The following is a 24,591-nucleotide window of genomic DNA, read 5'->3' on the forward strand; positions in this document are numbered from 1 at the left end:
TTCATTTTGCTTTTCTTTATCCCCCTCCTGTGTTCCTAACACTGATGACATACGTAGAGATGTTAGGTCCATTTAAAAAACCTTGTAGTAAAATTCTTCCGCTTTTTCAACAGTATTTAGTTGATATCTTTCTCCTTGATATCTCAATATTATACCAACTGGAGCATCCCACCTAAATGGGATGTTTTGTTTCTTTAGCTCAGTCACCAAAAATCCAAAGTCCTTTCTATCTTTTAACATCTTGGATGGCAGCTCTTTAAATATCCAAATCTTCCTTCCATTCATTTCTAGAGTGGAGTTAAAAGACTTTTGCACAATATTGTTTCTTATTCCTTTATCAGTAAAGTAAATCACCACATCTCTAGGCAACTGCCTTTGCTTTGCCACCCAAGAATTTGCTCTGTAGGCCTTATCAATCTTACAGGATACCTCTTCAGGACTAACCTTTAAAATCACAGCCAGAACTTCAGCAGACATCTTTCTCAAGTCTTCTCTGTTATTTTCCTTTTATTCCCCTGATTCTGACCGCAAATTCCATGGATCTAAATTGCATCATTGTGACTTCATTTTCAATCCTTTGTTTTATATTATCTGCATTGTAAGTCTTGTGATCAGCTTCCTTTATTTTAGACTCTACTTCTGAGCTATTTTCTTGAATCATTGTCAAGTCATTTTCAATTCTTTGTATTTTATTATCCAAATTATGAATCTTATAATCAGCTTCCTTCATTTTAGTCTCTATTTCTAAGTTGATATCTTTATCCATCTTTATAATTATTTCTGAAAAACTTTTCAAAGCTGTTACAATATATCGTTTCAGGTTATCATATTTTTGTTGTACCAACTCTTTAATTTCTTGTCTAAATTTTTCAAGGTTCTGGTTCACAATCTCATCATGTCTTGCCATCTCCTCCAAAACAAATTCCTTTAGGTCTTTAAAGCCATTCTTCTGCATCTGCAAGCTCAAAACTTGTTCATGTGATTTGTAAATGAGGGAGCCCCCCCCCCACAGCTTGGTTGTCTGGCTTTGTCAGTTTTAACGCCATCCTGCCACACAAACAGATTTTTTTTTCCTTTTAAAGAAAAAGACTTCTCTCCAGACAATATCAATATCAAGTCTCTAAGAAAGAAGCATGAAATAAGAATTTTTCTCTTCACTTCTAGCCAGCGCTATTGTTTCAGATACTTTGTAATGTATTAAACTATTCAAACGGAAGGACTTTCGCTTTCAGCTTTCTTCTCAAGCCTCAGCCAGTCGCCATTTTAATTTTTTTTTTCTCTTTCACTCTTTCTTCACTTTTAAAATCAGTCATAGGGTTGTTAGAAATACTTGCAATTTAGAGTCCCAGATCCAGATTTCATCCTGCTTGTTCAGACAATCTGTTAGTTTTCGTTAGTTGGGTTGGTCCCATCGCCTGGCTCTGCAAAGCGCAGAGTTCTCCCGAAGCCCGGAGCAGCGGTGAGCTGAATAGGGAGCCTCATCCTGCTTCCTCCCCAAGAGTAAAAAAAGAACTCTGGGGACTTCGCAGAGGGCTCTACCTGCTCTCGCCGGCTCTATCTCACATTTCCTTAAGGAAACAGAGTTTTTCGAGCCGCCTTTCAGCTGTAAAGGCGGCTCTTTACGGGCGGCGGGGCTGGCGGTCTCAAAAGACCGTCTAACAGCGATGGAAGCCAAACCAGAAGCCCCCGTGAAATGGTCATTGTTGTTCAAATGTATTCACGTTTTACATTTATCAGTAAGAGTAAAAAAGTAGAATATGGCACAATACCTCTCAGTAAAAGCACATCATCATTTCATGAAATAGCACTATCTGTTAGATGTACAGAGAACCTTGGGATTTTTTTCAGAATCTTTTATAACGGAATCACTGGACGTAAATATTATCACTCCCATTTCAGAGATACTTACTTTAAAATTGTAGAAAACTATGGGGGGGTAGTGGAAAAAAATGCTGAGAGTATTTAATAGACAATAATAGATAATCAATACGATTTCAACATCTAGATTTAGGAATATTCAATGTTGCAAGAAAATCAAACCTATGGGAAGTCAAAATATCCAGAAAAAAACATGAAATAAATATAAGCATCCTATATTGTATACACATTCTGTGATGCTTATTTATTCAATAATCTCAAGATTGCCTGCCCTTCTTCCAAGAAAGTTAATGGAACTGAATGTGGAATTATCCCACTTTAAACTTCTGGTAGATAGGAAACATTTCCAAGTTTAAAATCATCACTAAGATTAGAATTAATGTTTCAAGCAGAATGACCAGGCTTTGTGAGAGAAAGTCTACTGTCAGAAATATCAGCTGCCTGGCTGGTTCTCTCTTTAATGTCTAATAGTACCTACTTTCTACTATGACATTACAAGATTCCCATCCCTTCTTTGCTTATTAGCTAGTGTTAGCAGATGAAAAAAAAAACTCTCTATAAGTAGTCCTCAATTTACGACCGCAGTTGAGCCCAAAATTTGTTACTAAATGAAACATTTGTTAAATGACTTTTTGCCCCATTTTACGACTTTTCTTATGCCACATTTGTTAAGTGAATCACTGCAGTTGTTAAATTAGTAACACTAATGTTACTAATGTTGTAGTACTAATGTTACTACAACAATTTAACATTGTTGTTAAGTGAATCCGACTTCCCCACTGACTTTGCTTAGCAGAAAGTTGCAAAAAGTGATTACATGATTCCAGGACATTGAAACCATCATAGATATGAGTCAGTTGTCAAACATCTGAATATAAATCATCTGACCATGGGGATGATTGCAATGGGCGTTAAGTGTGAAAAATTTTCATAAGTCACTTTTTTCAGTGCCGTTGTAACTTTGAACGGTCACTAAGAGAACTGTTGTAAATCGAGAACCACCTGTATACGGATACTGAGGCACTGGCTAAGCTGAACTGTGTATCATGGCAGAAGATAACACACCACTGCATTTTTAAGGCCTTCATGACTAAACGAAAAAGCCTGGATTTCTGTCCCCAATTTTCTAGACTGACTACCAAAATAGCTTTAGAAGAAACATTTTAATACAGTTCTGCATGATTTCATTATCACTGACTTACATGTAGCAGAAGTCTTTCTGACTGCAGTCTCCTTCTTCATTTCCTATAAACTTTCTACCAAGATCAGCAAACGAGGCAGAATCCTACATCTGACAGCTCATGATAAAACTCTATTTTATTCCCAGGCTCTCATTTCCATATTTTGCTGAATATCTCAGCGCTCCATACAGCATAGGCAAACATGTGATACCATAATTAAATACATTTTTACCACACATAGAGCAAGAACATATGTAACCCTTTAAAGACGGCATGCATTTCTAGTACCAACTTATGCTTACAAATAAGACATTCTGATTTCTAAATAAGGTTTCTTCATAGCCAAATACCACACATTTTAGAATTTTGGGTTTATTGTCCAGTAAGTATACACCTTTTGTATACATTGGCACAATAAGCAGGATATAATAAAATTCTCTTTACAAAAACTGCAGAAATCCTCATTCTGTGGATTGCGCAGAACAGGAAATTAAATGAAATCAATTAACAAACCTGATCCAGTATACAGAAGTCTTAAATCTACATAAAAGAAGGCATTTGCCTATCAAGACAAATGAGATTTCACATATTATCACTTCCCTGGAAATGGCATGCCCATTAATCGCTGAATATTTGCAGCCGGAGGGAAAAGTGAAATGTTTCCACAATATGGCAATGGAAATAAAAACAGGATATTTTAATCTGTAGTGTTAGGCAATTATATTGACACAATGTACTACTACATCTGCAATGGAAATGAAATAATAATACTCAGGACTAAGTGTCTATAATTATATCTTTTCACCAAGAAAAGTAATTGAGAGTACAAAATATTTTTCTCATTACATTTATGATGCTCAGTTATTTACCTAAACCTAATCAACCAAGAAATGAAGCCTTATGTGAAAGGAAGAGTAAACAGGCTGTTGTTGTTACTATATGAATTTTAACATAAAGTCCTGAATATCATAAAATTAACTGTAGGGTATTTTAATATCTGTTCCTCTGAATTTAGGGATCTAATGTGGAGAGATTTCAAACAATGAATTAAGGGGGAAAGAAGGTTAGAAGACTTTATATGGAAAGCAGGAAAAACATATATATGGTGTACATGAAACTGGTATATATTTATTTTACTTTCATCCAATTAAATAGTAGATTGCAAATGGTAACATTATATATACTGTATTTGCTATCAAATAATTTATTACTGTTGCCAGCATTCTAGAACTAGGCAATATTAACTTTCTCATTGAGTTTGATCAAATAAACTAATTATTTTACAATGAACAGAATTATAAATTCTTTCCAAAGGCAGAATAAAAATTGAAAAAGAAATAATAAAAAGTAAACATTATATGTTTAGTAATACTTGCCGACTTCATGAACTTGATATGCAAAACAAAACTCTTTATTTTTTATTGAAGAAAATAAAATATAAAATGAATATATAAGCACATACCTAATTAAACAGGAAAGAAGTGAAAAAGAAGAAACGAAACTTTATAGATATTCAACCATATGCAAAAATTTGACATAGAATACTTGTACTGGTCAAGAGTAATTTTCCATACTTTTAATTTATATGGATAGAAAAAGTTTCCTTTTTGCCTTTTGCTATTAATTTTATTTAATTTTTTTATTTCTTTTTTACTGTTAGCATTTTAGTCTCTTACATATGTCATCTTTCTCTGACATTTTTGCTTTAAGAGTTTTGTCTTTGTGATATATAAGTTACACATAAACTTATATTCCAAAAGGAATTAAGCCCTATGATAAAAACACTCCTGCATTAAATTCTATGGTTAAAAGCTATGCACTTGTAAAATCTATGTTCTCAACTTCTATCATTTCTTAGATCATCTTATTAATCTTTTGCAACTAGAAATTTGCAGCAGCATAATCATAATGCTAGTTATTGAATTTAACAGTAAGACATTTATGACTTTTTTAAAAAGGGGAACCCTATTTAGCCTCTCCAATGACAAAAACAATTTTAATAGCCATGATAGGAACAAAGATAATAATTCTCGAAAAGAAATGAAACAGCTGATGTAAGCAATATGTAGATTAGATTACAATATACACTTAATATTGGAAACTATTTCAGAAGGAGTAACAAACAATATTGTTTAAAACAGAGCCTCATTCATAACAGAGATTGGTTCATAAAGCCACGTCCATTTGTGGGGGGAAAAAAACTTTGAAGTTCTTGAATTACAGAACAGGAGGATTGATGCTGCAAGGGTTTTGCCTCTTTCACTGAGAAGAAAAACTTCTTTGAATCATAAACTGAATTATTTAAGGCTCTTTACTACTTAATGTTCATGCCTAGTTTTCTCTTTGCTATAACTTTGGAATGATCATAAACTCTGAATAGAATGCGAGGGGGCAAATCTGTGGTCTGTGCTGCATACGCTCTCTCTCTCTCTCTCTCTCTCTCTCTCTCTCTCTCTCTCTCACTGGAACTCATCACAATCATAAACAAAGCCAAGCTTGATGGCAGACTTGAAATGCAGAGTGAAGGATGAGCCCTGTTGGAAAGAGGTTCTAGTTATATGTTGCTTTTGGGCTATCATTTTTTTGCTATTTTTTTTCTTACTTTTTAACTGTAAGCCACACAGAGTCATTGGGAATTGGGCACTATACATTGTATAAATGAATAATATTAACAGAGCACTTCTATGTCAAACAAGAAAGTCACAGATGAAATTGAACAGTCAGCAATATTAGTGCTTGGGTGCAACCCCAAAATAACAGAATGATCTCAATTTGAATTAAAGGTAAATCTTTCAGACTGGGGGCGCTCTGTGATTATGCTCCAAGCATAAATTCAGGATAAACTGATGTTGAAAGTTCAACTTTTTTCAATACAACACCAAAAATGCTAAAGTTGGAGGTAAAACAACGTATGAAATAAACTGAGAATTTGCTTTCATTGTGCAAAACGAAGCATGAGGACTCTGGGGAAGCCGCTAAAAACGGTATATGGATTTGTTTGTAGTTGACTGTAGATATATAGTTCATTCCTTGTATTTTAAGAGAAGGTGATAAGTTACTAAATATATATATATATACTTGGTAGAAAAGTAAATTTCTTTTTCTTTATTATATTCCTATTTTTCTTTCTTTTCTATTTTTCTTTCTATTTTCTCTTCTTTCCTACACCTTTTTTTTTAGTTTTAGTTTTTACTGTTGTAACTTCTAATCTTTAACAAAATTACCATCAACGAGAAAATACTGCAATCCACAAACCTGCAGAAATTGATGATATACAGCAAAACTGTTAAAATCTTACAAAATGATACAGTTGAAGTGATACATGTGGATTTTAAGGAAGTACAGAAAACACAGCAGAGGCCATAAAACTGGACAGCATTTATTTTATTCCAGGACTTTAAAAAAAGTGCTAAAGAACATTCTAATGACAATTGAATTGGTATCACATTATACAGTAGCATGGTAATACTCAAGATTTTACAATCCATATTTCAACAATACATAAAATGAAAACTGTGATACATATCAATTGGATTCAGAAGAGGCAGGGCCACTGAAAACTCAATGCTAATATTCAATGAATAATAGAAAACGCAAAAAGACTTCCAAAAAGATGTCTATTTTTGTTTATTGACTTTTGACTGTATAGACCATATCTAAATATGAATAGCTATGGATAGGAATGGATTAACAGTAATATTCTAACTGTATATGACTCGAATCATGTATGAACTTAATTTTTAAAATCTGTGTTAACAATATTCATAAAACTTGATAAAGAACAAGAAAGATATCAACCACACTGGGATTCCAGATCACTTTAAAGATTATGCTTCTTAATGTGCAGCAATGCATTACAATATCCTTAGCATTGCCCTATCTTTCCTTGAATTCAGAGTAACATGTTCCCTGAAGATATAAATATTTTAATAGAAAGGAATGAGGCAAGAATGCGAAGTTCTGTGTTTTTGATCTTTTGCAGAGTGAAATGGGACAAAGTAAAAGAAATCCCTCTCTCTCTCTCTCTCTCTCTCTCTCTCTCTCCCTCCCTCTCTCACCATCACATGACATTGAATCAAAACTGAAGCAAAAAATATATACAGGTAGTCCTCGACTTACAGCCATTTGTTTAGTGACTGTTTGGTTACAACAGCACTGAAAAAAACTGACTTATGGCTGTTTTTCACATTTACAACCATTGCAGCATTCCCGCGGTCACATGATCAAAATTTAGGCGCTAGGCAACTGCTATGTATTTGTGATGGTTGCAGTGTCCTGGGGTTATGTGATCCCCTTTTGTGACCTTCTGACAAGCAAAGTCAATGGGGAAGCCAGATTCACTTAATAACTGTGTTACTAACTTAACAACTGCAATGATTCACTTAACAACTGTGGCAAGAAAGGTCGTAAAATGGGGCTCAATTGTGGTCGTAAGTCAAGGACTACCTGTAAACTAAATTAAGGTGGTGGAGGTTGCCTTAGAGGCAGGCAGGCGGGCAACCAGATACTTACCTCCAGTCACTACCCCTCGAGCAGAAGTACCATTCCAGTGCTGGATCCAATGGTCCCTCGCCGTAATTTCTTCCTCTGTGTGGCTCATTCTCCAATCAGACTCCAGAGACAGAGCCACAATAACTCCTTCCCAAATGACTTACCCCAAGACTCAACTTAGATCAACCCCCTAAACCAACCTATGTAAACAGTAGGATGAACATGAATGCTCTCTTTATTATGGCTTTACTATACTCTTTACTAGACAAGAGAAGAAGTAAGGTTACTTCCAATCACAACAACAACTAAAACAAAAGATGTGAAACTTTTCTGTCCAGAACTGCATTTTGATCCCCGTCTGGAGCAAAACATCTAAACTCACATTTTTAGAACCCCAAACTATTTGCTGCATGTGTTGAAAGATTCATACATAAATGTTTTGCTTAATTCACACAGCAGTGGCTGATAGCATCCATATTGGTCACTCCGTTGTTCTTTATGGTATATTTAAATTCTGGGATTATGTGCCTCTCCCAGCTGCTTTTTCAAAGGCACAAGATTTACCCCACCTTCTGCAACTGGATGACCAGGAGGCCATTTTTTGGATGGACTTTTTACCTATGGCTCAAATCAGCATTTGCACAAGCTACCACAGGAGGCAGTACATAACTCTTCTCCATTTCATACTATTCATTTTTCGGTGCAAACCTAAGAAAATGTTAACTGCATCCACAAAAATATAAAGAATTAATGTAATAAATACACATGTACACATATCAAAGATCTTAAACTGACTGCTAAGGCATGCCAGGACCCTACAGAAGATGTGACATAGCAGAATATTAGAAGGGAATAAGAAAAACATATTTCATAAAAATTTTCAAAGAAAGTGTCAGGTGGTACATTGAAGGCCACATTGATCTGCCTCATCTTACAAAATATCCACGTCAGGACTGATCAAATAATGCCAAGATGACTACAGGTATAAACCTCTTACTAATTATAATAGCCAAGAGCTATGATGTGAAAAGCTGTATTGATCAGACCACGGGCCTAGCTAATCCACAATTCTGTTCTACCTGTTGAACAGCCTATGAGCAGGATAAGAAAACAGCAGCACATTGCTGATCAGGCATCTCACACACTGCAAGTAGTACACAAAATATACTGTCCCACAAAGGGAGCGAATGAGATCAATGACTGACAGCCTGGCTCTCTTTCAGTATGTCTACTTCCAGTTAAGTCCATACAGAGTTTTGGCCATCACTAAATTTTTAAGCAGCAAATTCCTTTGCTATATCAAAAAGCACTGAATCTGTCCGGAATCTCAAAACACTTGATTTTGAAATTAGCCAAGAGAATATAACATTTTTCCTATCAGTGAAATTTTCCTGAGCATCTGTCAAATTATTGATTGTTGAGGTTAAGAATGCAGTAATAATACTTGATCAGCTGTAGGTGAAGTTGTATATCTGAAGGCATTTTTACGAAGTTAAAATCATATATACGACATACCTTTTTTCCTTGATCTACTGAAAAAGAATCCAAACATTCTTTTGAAAGCACCTTTTTTCTCCTGTAACAGAAATCAGTCATTAGAGATCATGAAAGTCCTGTCGAATAGCAAGATTTTTTTATAAATATACATATATAGTATACATATGTCTGTGTGTGTTTGACTATATATAATCTTATTTAATCCTCTTGATTTTAATCACTTTATATTATCTTTTATATCTTTTTAGTATATTGTAAGTTGCCCAGAATCACTTTATCAGTGAGATGGGCAGCATATAATTTTTTTAAATAAATAAAGCCTGTGTATATGTGTGTACACAGACATATATAGTATATGCATACATACATACACATATAACGGTAAAGGTAAAAGTTTCCCTCTACAGATATGTCTGACTCTAGGGCGTAGTGCTCATTTCTGGAAGCCAGCATTGTCCAAAGACACTTCCTGTGGTCATGTGGCCATATGCTGAGGCTCACAGAACGCTATTACTTTCCCATCGAAGTGGTACCTATTTATCTACTCACATTTGCATGCTTTCAAACTGCTAGGTGAGCAAGAGTTGGGGCAAGGATGAAAGTTCACCCCGTCACATGGTGCTCATGTCTTGAACCTGGGCAGTCAGCTTTGCAGCTGACAAATTCAATGTCTTTAACCATTGAGCTATCATGCCCTCTACACACACATATACACACACTATTAAAATACTATGGAAATATATTACAATTATTGTATTAAGATTATGAGTTAATGTGATATATTATATAAAATATATGTGTCATTAATATTGTATAATGCCATATAAATATATAAATATTCATACACACACACAAATACACACACTCAAACAAGCATGCACAGTTGTAGCTTCGCTTTCCTGGCTCTTTCCTCTTTTTTTTCTTGTTGAAACTTCTGCAACCACTGTCCCTGAGAAATAGCAGATTTTCCAAAAGACTAAGTAAGGAGTTCTAAGTCAACTGGTAATAAACATATGATTTTTCTTTCACTTCACATAGATCCCAGCCTTTCCAATAATGTAGAAAATATTTTGAATTTGCACCATTTTGAACTCAAAAGTTTTGAGTCAGAAATTTAAGTGTAAAATAATTTTGATTTATAATTGTGCTAAATTTACCAAGGCCTTCTTATGTCACATAGCAGAGACTTTTTATATAATGGTCTATATTCTTCAAAACCAAATGACAAATGCAAAAAATTGAAATATATTGAGTGGGATTTCAAGAGACTGACTAGGGATGCAGAATGTGATTTTTTGAGAACAATAGTAAGTTGTACATTAAATGTAGACTAAGAGAATGCATGATATTCTTTAAAACCAAGAAAATAGAAACTTTAAAAAAAATGTATTAATTACATTTTTCTTCATCCAGCAGAATTAAATGTAAGATTCAACCAATTGTCTTTTGATCATGTACACGAAACATCTTACTCTAAAATCTTTGGGAATATTTACCAGTATATCTAGACATAGTTTATATTCAGCATAAATATTTCTCAAGCATATTTGCTATTTATGATGCTACAATATTCTACATAAAATTATTCCAGTAATGGGCATGTGTAGAACTGCGCCAAAATTCTCACTGCGTGCAAAGTTGCAACCTAGATTAAAAACTTTAATTGCAAATTAGTTCTACACTTCTCTTCAGGTTTCAGCTGATACAGGTTTCACCTGTGAATTAATATCAGATAATCTTTGGTGGCAATTCTAAAATATATAACTGTAGGCACTAAGTTGTGTTCCGAATATAAACAGAGATATTCACTTAAAAGGATTTGTGGGTAGTGCATGGAAAACCAATTAGAAAATCAATATAGATTTAATTTTTTAAAGTCACACAATTTCAGTCGGAGACAAAATGCTTCATCAAGCAATATGCACTTTATTGGCAGATTTGGCATTATTAATTAAAAGGTACTCTTTCACTGATAGTGGATTGCTGAAGTAATCAATAGTAATAAATTATTCCTATGGATTTTAGCAAGTATTTAAACCACATTCCCTGCTTAATCCAAAAGAAGCAAATGTTTTGTAACTTTGCCAAAGCAAATGTTTTACAGATATATTTTATAGATAATGTAAGAAAATTTAGGCACCTAGAACTTATTGAAAAGACCTATATCTAAAAGTACTTAATAGTTTCTTATTTGAAAACTGAATCTGAACAGAAGAAAAATAATTTTACTAGAGAATGAAATCTTTAGTCTTTTAGACAGGATCATTGAGTTAAGATTTTAAAAGAAACCTTCTGCTTATTCAAAACTATGAAAAATATGTTATTGTTTATTCCAAATATCCTGAAGGAATGACCAAACCTGAAGCTGTATAAAAATTGTAATTTTTAAAGAACCATGGAAAAAACTTCCTTTTATTTGTATCACAGTACTAGTTTCAATTTGATACATTATAAATATTTGATAAGAAAAAGGAGGATTTCACAGGAGCTAAAATTGGCAGACTACTTCCTCAATATCCTGTCAATGCTTTCCCTAATCTGATATATCAATTGTAATTGACAGACAAGATTGTAATTTAGCTCTTCTATAGCCACTTTTTCCCTATGCAATTAATCTAACATCACAACTGAATATATGGAAAAGTGAGATGCATTCTCTCTGTTCTGTGGTGGAAGCAATATGAAAGATGGAGTTTTACTTTCTGATGTAATAAACTAACTGAAGAAATGCTTACTGTAAACAAAGAAAATTAATGTCTCCTTGGAGTTGAGCTAACTCCTAGTGACATATCCATGTAATTCGGAAGGGAATAATGAGTTTTCTTCTAGATTTATTTTTATTTCCAACCTAAATTTATAGCCAGGGATTTCAAGGTAATCTCCTATTCATGTACTAATCAGAGATGACCCTAATTAGCTTCCATGCCAGTTTGGCCACTATAAAGAGACAATAAAGCAAAAAGCAAAATTTCCCAACTCAAGAATTTCAGATTTTGCTATTTCGTAAGTTTTAACAACTGAAAATATATATATTTAACACTGACCTGCAATTGCTCACCTTCTTTTGCCTACAGGAAAAAAGCAGTAAGAATTAACCTTTCCCACTTTTTAGTCTTTAAAGCTAAGAGGTACATTTGCTACATCTTATCCACATCCATTATAGCCGAGTAGAGCTTTTTATTTTATTGTAGGTTCTACAATAAACAACATTCTGGGTTACTGTTATTTAAAAAGTATCTTGCAATAAAAATGAATAGTACCTAGAGGTACACTAGAATAGCAGGCTAGATGAAGCCTGTATAAAAGCCGAAACAATCTTGTGTCTTAAGCACTAGTGCTCATGCTTTACGGCCCAAAGCAGACATGTAACATCAGTCCTATGGATGGTGCTTTGGTTGCTGGTTTATTACTGCTGGTTATAACCTTGAAAGTCTCATGTGCTTGGAGCCTGCAACCATTTGCTCCAAATACAGATAGTCCTTGACTTATAAATGTTCATTCAGTGACCATTCAAAGTTGCAATGGCCATTTTAAAAAAAAGTGACATGACTCTAGGTTTTTCACATTTATGACTTATTTCAAACTTATGACCATAGGTTATTTTACACTTATGATCTTTGCAGCATCCCCATGGTCACATGACAAGGAAGACTGTCTACCCTCCATGATACTTGAGCAAAGTCGGAGAGACAATAGTCAAAATTGCTATGGATAAAATCATTTGGAGGGTAAGCGTAATGTTTTTGCTCTCCATAAAGTATTGCTTCTGTCCTCAGTGGATGACTATCTGCCAGGGCTGAATTATGTAGCCTTGTGCACCCATATAAGGAGAGGCAACTTGGTCAAAGCAGTGTTGTAATGTTGTGAACCCTATCCCTGGTTCCATATAATGTTGCATGCATGTCCCAAATGGATGAAACTGGGGAGGCGGGGGGGCGTGGCCTATACTATTTTTGACATTATGATTCAACAGCTTGTCCCAAAAATGCTTTTCCAAAGGCCAATTGGACCTTCTTGGTTTTTTTATTTGAAAACGTTTATCCTCTTATCCAAGAAGTTTCTTCAGTTCTTGGATGAGAAACAAAACATTTTCAAAGAAAAAAAACAAGAAAGTCCAGTTGCCTTTTGAAAAAGCACCTTTGGGACAACCTTGACCTGGATGATTGGGAATCTCCATAGATTCAACAGCTTCTTGCGTGTGTGTGTGTGTGTGTGTGTGTGTGTGTGTGTGTGTGTGTGTGAAGCAGCGACTATCTTGAGTAAGGTAGAAATAAAATTGAAATTATATATGTATACTATATATTTTTATGTTAAACACAAAAAGAAAATCAAATAGAAATCATATTATTGTGCCCACTTGCAACATATGCCTAAACCATTGAACAGTTAATTATTAAGCACATAGATTTCAATATTCCTGAAGCTATGCTATCCTTCAGCTGAGGTGATTGGAAAAATGGCTATGCTGATTTTTTTTCAGCTGTTTATCAGATCAATTATCACCAATAGTTTTGGTTATTTTACGTTCATTTCTTTTTAACAAACTAGGAAGCAAGCACTCAAAACTGAGATTCCATGTTATATATCTAAGTTTGCTTTCTGGTATTATAAAAAAACAAAAGTCAAACTGACCTGTTCCTTTATATTCTTAGCATCAATTGTCTCATCCTGAACAATCTCAGCTGGTGCCTTGGTAAGATAAATTCTAGTTATATTTGCATAAAAGATGGAAATAAATCAAAGTTTTCCTATATTATCATGAATTAAAGAAAAGTAACTTCTTTCTGCTATTTTTTTAAAAAACCCTTTATACCTTTTGCCCTTTGTTAGCAACCCTGAAGGCCGCTTCTTATGAACAGTAAATGCAAATGACAAATATCCTAAATGATTTTAGTTGCTAAGATTATTTTGGGTTTTAAAATGAAAAAAAAAAACATTAAATTATAATCCGGGTTTCTTTTTACATATCTAATATTATTCCCTATAGTCCCAGTGGTGGGACTCATCTCTGGGGGAATCAGTTTGCCTATTGAGATGAGGTGGACCAGTTGCTTTCATGGTGTCGAGACAATAATTTGGTCCTTAACACCAATAAGACCAAGGAGCTTATAGTGGACTACAGAAGGAATAGATCAGACATTCAGCCCTTGGTTATCAATGGAGACAAGTGGAGCAAGTGCCCAGTTTTAAGGTTTTGGGTATCATCATAACAGGACCTGATCTGGGGCACTCAAATTGCAGCACTGGTCAAAAGGGCCTAGCAGAAATTTTACTACCTGAGACTTCTCAGGAAACAACAACTGAATGAAAAACTGCTGGTGACCTTCTATCGCTGCACTATAGAGAGTATTTTAACTTACTGCACCTGCGTATGATTTGCCAATTGCACAGTGGCAGATAGGACAGCGCTGCAGAGGATTAACATCATTGCCTAGAGCAGTGGTCCCCAACCTTTTTATCGCCGCGGCCCGCTGAGCACGCGCAGGGGTGGGGGCACGGCCCAGGAGCTTTTGCGCACGGCCCATTGCGCACGGCCCAGGAGCTTTTGCGCACGGCCCAGGAGCCTTTGCGCTGCAGCGTTCATGTCCCCCGGCCGCTGCGCGGCCCGGTGCCACGTACTCCACGGCCCGGCACCGGTCCGCGGACCGGGGGTTGGGGACCACTGGCCTAGAGGATCATTGGTTGCCCTCTCCCCTCCTTGGAAAAGCTTTATACCTCCCGCTGTTTTAAGAAAGTTCAAAACATTCTTAAAGGTCCATCTCATCCTGGCAACCCTTTTTTTGAACATTACCATCTGGCAGACGGTACAGGATAATAAAAACAAGAACAAGTTGGCTGTAAAACAGGTTCTCTCCCAGAGTAGTAACTATATTGAATTCTACTGTATAGTGTAATATTAATGCAGTATCAGTGGTTTTCAATTCAATTGTATAGAATGTGAAGGATGTGTGTTTGTTTTATTTTTATATTTTTCTTATGTATGATGTACATTGAAGATGGCATTTAATTTTGCAATGTCAATAAGGTAAACTAAACTAAACTAAACTATTGCTTAAAACAACAAAAAACAAAAACAAAACAAACCTGCTCTTTTATACTCCCAGGATCTGCATAAATCTCCTCATCCTGGATGATCTCAGCCGGAACCTTGGATAACATAAATTCCAATTCAGATTTATATAAACAAAAGTAAACAACTTTCAGCTTTTTACAATTACAGATTAGGAAAAAAGCAGCCAGCTATTTTCCTTTTTGAGGAATACACTGTCTATGTAACAAACCTCAGACTCACTTCTTTCGAGTAACAATATAAACACAAAACCTGTGGCAAATGTCTTATTTTTTTAAATAAACTGATAAAAAAGAATTTATACCTGAGATTTCATTTGAAATAACCAATATCAATTCAAACGCTGTAAAAACAATTAACAAAAAGTAACCTGTTCTTTTCTAATTCCAGGATGCAAATATCTTTTCTAATTTTGGATACTCTGCGCTACAGCTTTGCTTAGAAATAAAGTCTATTTAAGATTTGCATGAACAGAATTCAGTAAAATGAAATTTACCCTATATTATTTTATCACAAATAAGGAAAAAAAGACAAATAGTGATTTATTTCCATTAAAAGCACTGGAGTTTAAACACCTTGTATTACTCTCCACTGTTGAAAAACCAGTAAGAAAACTAATACATTTTATTGTAATCCCAGGATACAAATAAATTTCCTTGTTCAGCTACAGACTTTATTAGAATAAAATACAGTTATGATTTACATGACCAGAAAAAAACAAAACATAAGCTTTCTGGCATAACTTTATCACAATCAGAAAATAAGCCATGTTCTATTTAGATTTTAAAAACTGATTTCTCTACTTTGTACCAGCAAATCAAAAAGCCAGTTCTTACTAATAATTGTGTTCAGTCAGGAAAAAGTTTTTTTTTAATTCTCTCCCTTTAATGATGGAATATTAAAATCCAGGGAATAGACAACCTGTAGAATTTTTAAAAATGATTATAAAATATACTGTATACTGTTGTTTCTTTGAAATATGGGGCACAACCATACCTGGCCAGTAGACGGCAGCAAAAATATGAACATCCCTCTTTGAAGATGGAATAGTTACATAGCATCTTTAGACTAGTAAGGGAAGTCATTCATCTGGAAATCATCTTAACTAAACAAGGCATGACTTTGAGTATTTTCTCATTATATAAGTCAATGTTCAAGAGTCCTGAAGTGGAACTTGGCCAATAGGTACCTAATAAAGCCAAAGCTGGATATGAATCTACAAAGTCAGAGACGTCCTAAGATTTTCACTTCCATAGTATTTTATTTCTGAAGATATAGCATAGACTATTTTTGAATATACATATTAATACTGGTGGCTGTATTTTCTCATAATTTATGTTCACTTAAAAAGAACCTCCCTCAAAAAAAAAAGTTACGTTGTCTGCTACTTAAAATCTGAAATGGAGATCTAGTTGGCAAGATGATAGGTCCTTTACTTTATTAGTAGTCCTAAAAGAAAAACAAACAAAGGCAGTTGGGAATCAAAATTCTAATAAAATTCATTCAGAAAAAATCTATTTTAAACTCACCTGATCAATGGGTATTTCCACTTTAACATCTTTGTCTTCTTGAATCTCACGAGCCTCTTCAATTTCTGTCGGGGATTTATGAGCTATATAGATACTATGCTCTGAAAATAAATTAATTTAAAAGAAATGTTTATCTTACTCTATGGAACTACTAACATAAACAGTGTACACATAAATATCTATAAATGAAAACTGCAGTTACATTGTTTTTGCTAAGCGTTATTTGTAGCTAACAGATATTTAAACCTCATTTTTAAGCAACAGTTGTTTAATAATAATTATTAGGGTTAGTATTTTTTACATTAAGAATCATCCTTATTAGTAAATGAGTAAGCAAAAGGAGATATTATTCAGCTTCAGAAACATGAATTGATAAATAATAGAAATATTTAAATTCCTAAATGTTTAGCCTTCTGCTACAAGCTACTCAGCTTTATTTTATATGTGTGGGTTCAATTAGTATTTCAAGGCAAATTGATCCAATATGGGCTGCCTAAAACCCAAATGCACAAAAAAGGAACTACTGTAAGTCTTGAAATTTTGTAACTCTTTTCTAAAACAAAGAACCAAAATGAGTATAATAAAAAAGCAACAAAAGTACACACATCAGTGAACGTGCATTTGTTCATTGCAATAAGAAGGCTCCTATTAGAAAAGTACATACTGTGTTTTAAACCGTTATTAATTTTTCAATATTGCAATTCTACAATAATATTAGTATAATACAGTATTTTAGGGGACATCATCTTACACTTTTAAGGAAAAAATACTTCAGCATTATCCACTTTGTTATTCCATTACAGCTACATTTATTTTTTGGTGCCTTTAAATCTGAAGAATAATCCCTGCCGTTTTCTTGGCAACGTTTTTTCAGAAGTGGTTTGCCACTGCCTCTTTTCCAGGTCTGAGAAAGATAGGGCCCAAGGCTACTCAGCTGAGTTTGTGCCTCAGGTGGGAAGAGCTCATGGTCTCCCTAATGCTAGCCTGAAGCCTTAACCAAACTGGCTCTCTTCATGTGGATCTACTAAGACATAAAGAGAATGAATACATCAACGTCATCTGATGTGTGATGTACCAGTGTGAGAGAATCACTGCCCCCTTAGTTTCAGTTATTAGTTGTACCACTCTTATCTTTGATAACTGCATCCAAATGTTCAGTCCTTCACATCACTAAGTAGGAACGTTAGCCAATTCTCCAAGGCAAACTGCTTCATTTCAATAGAATTTGAAGGTTTTCTAGTGTGACCCATACACTTCAGTGTCTGCTGTAACATTTGTCTGGTGCTTATGAGTTTGATATTTTTTCATTCCAAAATAATTAGTTTGTTTTTCTTTATCCATGTTCTTGGAGACTTACTTGTATGTTTGGGATCACTACCTCATGGTTTCCACTTCATTTAGGAGACAAAAGATCTAATATTCTTCTGGGAAAAGTTACAAACAAACAGAATTCCTTTTCCTTTAAATAGTAGCACATCCAGATTCTGAAGCAGCAGAGTGTCCCTGAACTATGACACTACCATCTCTATGATTGACAAGTGGTATGATTGTCATGCCATAACCTCATGTAGCTTGAAAAGTTGTACTTTTGATTCATCTGTCCACAGAACATTGCTTCACAAGTCTGGATATTTTTCTTCCAAACTTGAGATGAGCATTAATGTTCTTTTATGAGCCATGACTTCTGTCTTGCTATTCTCCCATGAATTTCATGTTTTCTCAGTTTCTTTTCTTTTCTTGATGTTGGAGTCCTATAAACTTATTTTAACAAAGGTTAGAGAAGACTGCAAGTCTCTAGATATTGTTCTGGGGTCCTTTGTAACTTTCTGAACAATTTTATGCTGTGCCCTTGGAAAGATTTTGACAGGATAGCTGTTCCCTATTGTTCCAAATCTTTTCATTTTAAAACCATATCTCCGACTATAGATGGGTGGATCCCAAAGCTTCATATAAGATTTTGTAATTTCTTCCAGAGAAGCAGATATCAATGTTATTTCTATGGAGGTCTTCAGAAATTTCTTTTGAGTAGGGCACAATGTGCCACTAGGAAAAATCAAAGTTTGTGTAAGATATATAAAGCTGGATCAAATCAGCTGACAATTTACTGAAGTACTTGTTGTCCTAATTAACTCTTTAACTATATCAACCAAATTAGGAGAGGGATTAACTTTTTCACTCTGACAAATCACATGTCTGATGACTCTGTTTATAAAAAAAAATGAAACAAATTTGAAACCTTTGGGTGATTTCTTCACTCAAATTCCGTTTTCATGTGTAATTTTGATAAAAACAGCAGCAGAGATATGCAAAAATCCAGAAAAGAATATACTTTTTCATATAATTGTACATTAAGCACAAATACATAAACATTGGATAGGTTTATCCCAGAAAAGAAATAAGAGCATTTTAAAATACAAACAATTCCAAAATGTATCTGAAATTTTAATGTAATTCATCTTTGAATCTTAAAATGAATATTTTTAATTTGTCAACTTCCAGTTCCTAACCTGAGCTTTGAAGTAACTGAATATGGGATCTAAGCCATTAACAAGTGAAATTTGGCAATGGGTTTTACGGCGAAATTTCAATGGCAAATGAGCAGGGTCTGAAGGGGCTACCAAGATTGTACAAAATATAATGAGAATTTTTTGCTACACAATTCTTAAAGAACAATGATATTACATATTTTGAGAATTAAAGTATAACTACGGTAAATCAATCTTGTAGCTCTAAGTAGTCGCTTAAGCTCAAGAGGTGCCTATGCTAAATGTAAATTTTGAGGCTTTTTCTTTGCACAACTGATTTTAAGGCAAATAATTTAAAGAGGTATGAACAAGAATTAATATTCTTGAAGAGCAAATTCTTCTGTTGAGCTTATAGCACTAACTATGAAGTATTTAAAACGAAACTTGAATTTGGAGACCATTGTTTGCAATTACTGTGACAAATAATTAACCAAAATAGTTTGATGTAAGCACCAATTATATTCATTTCTCAAGCACAAGAAGAATACATGAGTACAATTACAAAGGGCCTTTTCCCACTGCTGTCCATCCATCCCTTCAGAAAGAATATTGTGTGAAAGTTGCTGTTTTCACTGGCAGTCCTTATCTTATATCTATTGTCTCTGTTCCTAATCATTGCCGACATTTTACTTCTCTCCAAAGCAGTGTTTCTCAACCTCAGCAATGTTAAAGTATGTGGACTTCTATTTATTTATAGTTTATTTATTTATTTATTTATAAATTGTATTGGCCACCTCTCTTACCATAAGATAACTCTTACTGTAAGAATAATAAAAAAATATATCTACCTTAAAACAAGAATAAATTAAAACCAAGTTTAAAATCAAGGACAGGTGGGAAGGACAGGGGTGGAATGGGGAAAGGTGGAATCTGTTGTTACTCGATCAATCACTAATCAATCAACTATGCTGTTCCCACATTGGGGCTCCAAGCCAACTGGCAGGGCCAAGTCTTTAGGCCCTTACGAAAGGCCCTTAGGAAAGGATAGGAAGGTTGGGGCCAACCTCACTTAGGAGAGGAACAAGATATTTCAGAGGGCAAAAGGAACAGCAGAGAAGGCCCTCCTCCCAGACCCTGCCAGCCAGAATAATCGGGTTGAAGGGACCCACAGCATACCTCCTCTGCCAGCATGAGTGGGATGGGTCAATCCCAGTGTGGTGAGATGCTCCCTCAAGCAAACTGGACCCATGCCATGAAGGGCTTTAAAGGTCATCACTAACATCTTGAATTACACCCAGAAACAGACCAGCAACCAATGCAGTTTGTGGAGCAGTGGTGTTATAGGGGCTATTCTTGGGGCCCCCAAAACTGCCTTTACCAGTGCACTCTGCACCGGCTGTTGTCTCTGAATGCTCTTCAAGGGTAGCCCCATGTAGAGCTCATTACAATAGTTCAACCATGAGATGACTAGGAACTGAGCGCAGGAAATCCTGATCCAGGAAAGGCCACAACTAGTGCACAACACAAAGTTGTACAAAGGCTCTCCTAGCTGTGATAGCTACCTGCTCCTCGAGCAGGCGTCACAAGTCCAAGAGAACCCCCAAGTTGCAGTCCAGAACTGATTGAGGCAGTGCCACCCCATCCAGAGTCAAAGATGACAAAGTCCCAGATCCTGGAGCTCCGGGTACCCAAAAATATTCAGCCAAAGCCTGTTTTTCCTCCATCCAGGCTCCCACAGCCTCCAGGCACCGTGAGAGAGCAGCCATAGCATCACTTGGATCACCAAGAGTAGAGGCATACTGTAAATACCTCAACCTTTGATGACGGATGATGTTGCCCAGTGATTTCATACAGATGTTGAAAAGGAGAGGAGAAAATATTGAGCCCTGCAGCACATCACAAAATAGCAGCCGAGGGATGGATCTCTCTGGACCAATACCCGGAATTCTTCAGCCAACCATGCTGTCTGAAGAATTCTGGGAATTGAAATCCACACAGCTTAAAGCTACTGTGGTTGACAAACACTGCTCCAAAGTAAAGGTGACAAAGCTTAATAGATTTTATACATCTTGAAGCTGGAGTAAGGGAAAAACATGACTTTAATGCTAGTATAGTGAAGGATGACTTAACTCCCAGATCAAATCTGGGCCATAATTAAGTGCAAGTAGGAAAAGACCCAATGTCATTCTGAAATCTTAGGCACCAGCTACATTATGTCATGTTACCATCATTGGGAGACACAGGTCTAGGAGCCTGTCTTTCTTGCCTTGCTTTGTCAGATTTGGCATAATAAACGGAGATCCTATCTCCTCCTCCTTGTCGTGATACTTCTATGGGAGTCACAATGCGATCTCTTTGCTTAGGTCCTTCTATAGGAGGCTGCAACAAATACAAATCCCAAAATGATGGATTTATTTCTTTGGGGTTCAGAACTCTCTCTCTCTCCCTCTCTCTGCTCTGGAGTGCCAGTGTGGTATAGAGGTTATGATGTTGGATTGCAAGTGGGAAGACCCAACATTAGTTCTCTCTTAGGCACAGGGGTCCTGCCTTGGGTACGAAGTAAACTGGGTGACATTGGGCCAATCACTCTCGCCCTACAAAGGAGACAAGGGCAAACCACTTCCAAAACCTTGCCAAGAAAATGCAGGGACTAGTCAAGGCAATCACCAAGAGTCAATACTGACTTGAAGGCAAAATAAGTAAAATAAAAAATAAAATAAGTAAAAAGAAGAGTAAAAAGGAAAAAAGTACAGCCATATACTACATCAACTCACGGTCCAGTGGTAACAAAGAGAAATGGACTGGAGAATGAGAACATATGGCACACTTCTTTCCTTTGTTAGAAAATATCCATTTTTAATGACCATTTCTTCAGCAATTGTTCAAAGGTACAAGGGGCTCAATGATTTTTATGCCCTGTCCTCAAACTTTGGGCTGTTATTGTAGCCCAGAGTTAACATGACCTCCAACCCCTTCTAAGGTGCTGCCACAAAGAAGAGGGGTCAATTTATTCTTCAAAGCACCTGAAGGCAGGACAAGAAGAAATGGATGGAAACTAATCAAGGAGAGAATCAACATAGAACTAAGGAGAAATTTACTGACAGTTAGAACAATTAATCAGTGGGACAACTTGCTCCAGAAGTTACAGGTGCTCCAATACTGGAAATTTACAAGAAGAGATTGGACCAACCATTTGTCTGAAATTGTACAGGGTTTCCTGCTTGAGCAAGGGTTTGGACTAGAACAGGGGTCACCAACCTTTCGGACCTCAGAGATCACTAAATTAATAATTTTAAATCCCGTGGACCACTAATATGAATCCAGCGCATTTGACCCGTTTCCCACAGAAAACAATACACCAGAAGCTACAAAACCTGGGTGGGCATGACCAACTCAACTCCCACCCAGTTACATGACCCTCCCTCCCAGCCATGCCTACCCAGGTTTTGTGGCTCCTGATGCCTTCTTTTCTATGGGACACAAGTATCTCTCTTCTCATCTCTCTCTGTCTCTCTTTCATACTCTGTCTCTCTCTCTCTCTGTATCGCTTTTTGTCTTTTTCTGTCTTTCTCTGTCATCTCTGTCTTTCTCTTGTCTCTCTCTCTCATCTCTCTGTCTCTCTATCTCTGTCTGTCTGTCTGTCTGTCTGTCTGTCTGTCTCTCACCTGTCTCTCTGTCTCTCTCTCATGTCTCTCTCGCATCTCTCTCTCATTCTGATTCTCCGGCACTCTCTCGGTCTCAAAGGTGCTTCTTCAACCTTTGTTGATGCTGGACGCACCTCGGTCGCTTGGGGAGATGCATGACCTTGCTCTCTGCCCTAAGACACTCACCCGACCAGGCTGCAGCCGATGCTCTGCATCGTAATGGGCTCCAGGAGGAGGAGGGGATGCCATCGCCCCCATTGTGAAGTGTGCTACATTTAACTGTGCTGTGCAAGGTGCTGCAAGAGCAGTGGGCAGGCAATGGAGGAACCAACAGCAGTGGCAGAGAGAAACGGCTGGGCCGAGCCAGTGTCTCAAGGCTGAGAGGAAGTCATGTGTCTCCCCGAGCAACTGAGGTGCATGCAGCACCAAAAAGGGCCGGAAGCGCCCGCAAGACCCAGCAAGAGATGAAGAAACTACAGGGGCGCTTCACTCCCACTCTGGAATATTGAACAAGTCTCCATTTGCCGCCAACACCCTTACCTTCTCAGGCCAGGCGAGGAGTGATTGGGAGGGGAGGGCGAGGGGCGGGACCAGCCACAGGTGGGTTCAGCCAAAAGAGATCCACAGCAGGGGGATGAAAGAGCTGCAGGTTGCCGACACCTGCTGCTTCGGCCCGCCTGCACTGCCATCACCACCCCTTGCCGCAATAGCATCTTTACCTCGTTCCGGTCGGCGAGGGCTGCACTACTCCTTGCACGTTGCACCACCAGCAAAGTTGCAAGTTGCACATACTACACTCTACGGCAGAGATTTCTAGCCCCACCACAAGCTGCCTGGCTGGTCCCATATTCCAGAGCTCTAGTCACAGGACTGGCCCATTGGTCATCCCGAAACACCTGATTCACCCGGGTGCACTGTGGACCACCAGTTGGTGACCTCTGGACTAGAAGACCTCCAAGGTCCCTTTTCTCTTCCAACTTGGTTATTCTGTTCTGTTTCCTTGCACTCTGCAGCCCCTGCTATCCTGCATCTGCCAGCACCTAGCTTAATACGGTGATGAGCAGGAGAGCCCAAAATCCTGTATTCTGTATGTATGATAAGGAAGAAAGGTAGGATGTTACATCAGCAAACTAAGAGTGGACACAGAGTAAATCCTTAACTCTATATTTACACCCTATTACCCATCGTGGTCAATTGGTTATATGATGCTGAAGAATTAGTGCCATTAGATTTGGACAAACAGCCAAATTCAAGAATGATCCTCTTTCTTGTATAAACTGCACTTATAACAAACTGGTTGCTAGTGAGTTGATGTATTTGACTATTATATTTTTGGGTTTACCAAGATTTTGCTTTTTGCATTGCCACAAGGCAAGAATAACATTTGTGCTGTGATGCTAAGGTATTATATTTTGTAATAAATGATATGCAAAAATAGTAAAGTAGTAACTAAAAATCATTTAGACTGAGTGTTTGCCCATATAAATTTAGCTCAACGGCAAGACTTAATGGAGCTCAAGCAGTATTCAGAGTTAATGTTATATATGCACTGCATATTTCATAGTATTTTAAAACAAATTCTTACCTTTTTCAGAGGGAGTTTTTCTGAAGGTTCTGGTGAATTCAAAAAATTCCTAAAATGCAAAGGACAATTTACCTAAATAATTATTTATAAATGTAACTGTAAATCATATTATTGTAATTATCTTTATTTAATAGAGTTAAGAACTACCATTCAGATTCATAAATAATTTTTAGATTAGTTGATCACAAACTACTATAATCTCAGTAGTGAGCATGAGAACAATTTTTTAAAGAAGTAGAAAGGTGATAGAA

At 36.4% G+C, this 24,591-nt stretch overlaps 1 protein-coding gene and 1 long non-coding RNA gene across 4 annotated transcripts in view; one reads left to right on the forward strand and one right to left on the reverse strand.

The window, feature by feature from the left end:
* LOC117674197 (uncharacterized) overlaps positions 1–24,591 on the forward strand; it is a 38,369-nt gene that overhangs the window by 10,426 nt on the left and 3,352 nt on the right. The window contains exons 2-3 of the long non-coding RNA XR_015731326.1: positions 12,671–12,775; positions 13,700–13,740. This is a non-coding gene — a long non-coding RNA (uncharacterized LOC117674197). The remainder of the gene's footprint in view (positions 1–12,670; positions 12,776–13,699; positions 13,741–24,591) is intronic.
* DCDC2C (doublecortin domain containing 2C) overlaps positions 1–24,591 on the reverse strand; it is a 46,269-nt gene that overhangs the window by 2,785 nt on the left and 18,893 nt on the right. The window contains exons 6-12 of one of the 3 annotated variants that reach the window (XM_034432036.3): positions 24,341–24,389; positions 21,337–21,490; positions 16,647–16,747; positions 15,132–15,194; positions 13,680–13,736; positions 12,092–12,115; positions 9,066–9,126 (exon numbers count right to left, since the gene is read on the reverse strand). In XM_034432036.3, the coding sequence (XP_034287927.1) occupies positions 9,066–9,126; positions 12,092–12,115; positions 13,680–13,736; positions 15,132–15,194; positions 16,647–16,747; positions 21,337–21,490; positions 24,341–24,389 (509 nt within the window). Of the gene's footprint in view, positions 1–9,065; positions 9,127–12,091; positions 12,116–13,679; positions 13,753–15,131; positions 15,195–16,646; positions 16,748–21,336; positions 21,491–24,340; positions 24,390–24,591 lie in introns of those variants that run through there. The other 2 variants (XR_004593751.3, XM_034432037.3) reach the window with 2 other exon arrangements.

Source organism: Pantherophis guttatus, chromosome 1 (genome assembly GCF_059756535.1).
Source record: "Pantherophis guttatus breed Tessera chromosome 1, ASM5975653v1, whole genome shotgun sequence".
In the NCBI taxonomy this organism is placed as follows: domain Eukaryota; kingdom Metazoa; phylum Chordata; class Lepidosauria; order Squamata; family Colubridae; genus Pantherophis; species Pantherophis guttatus.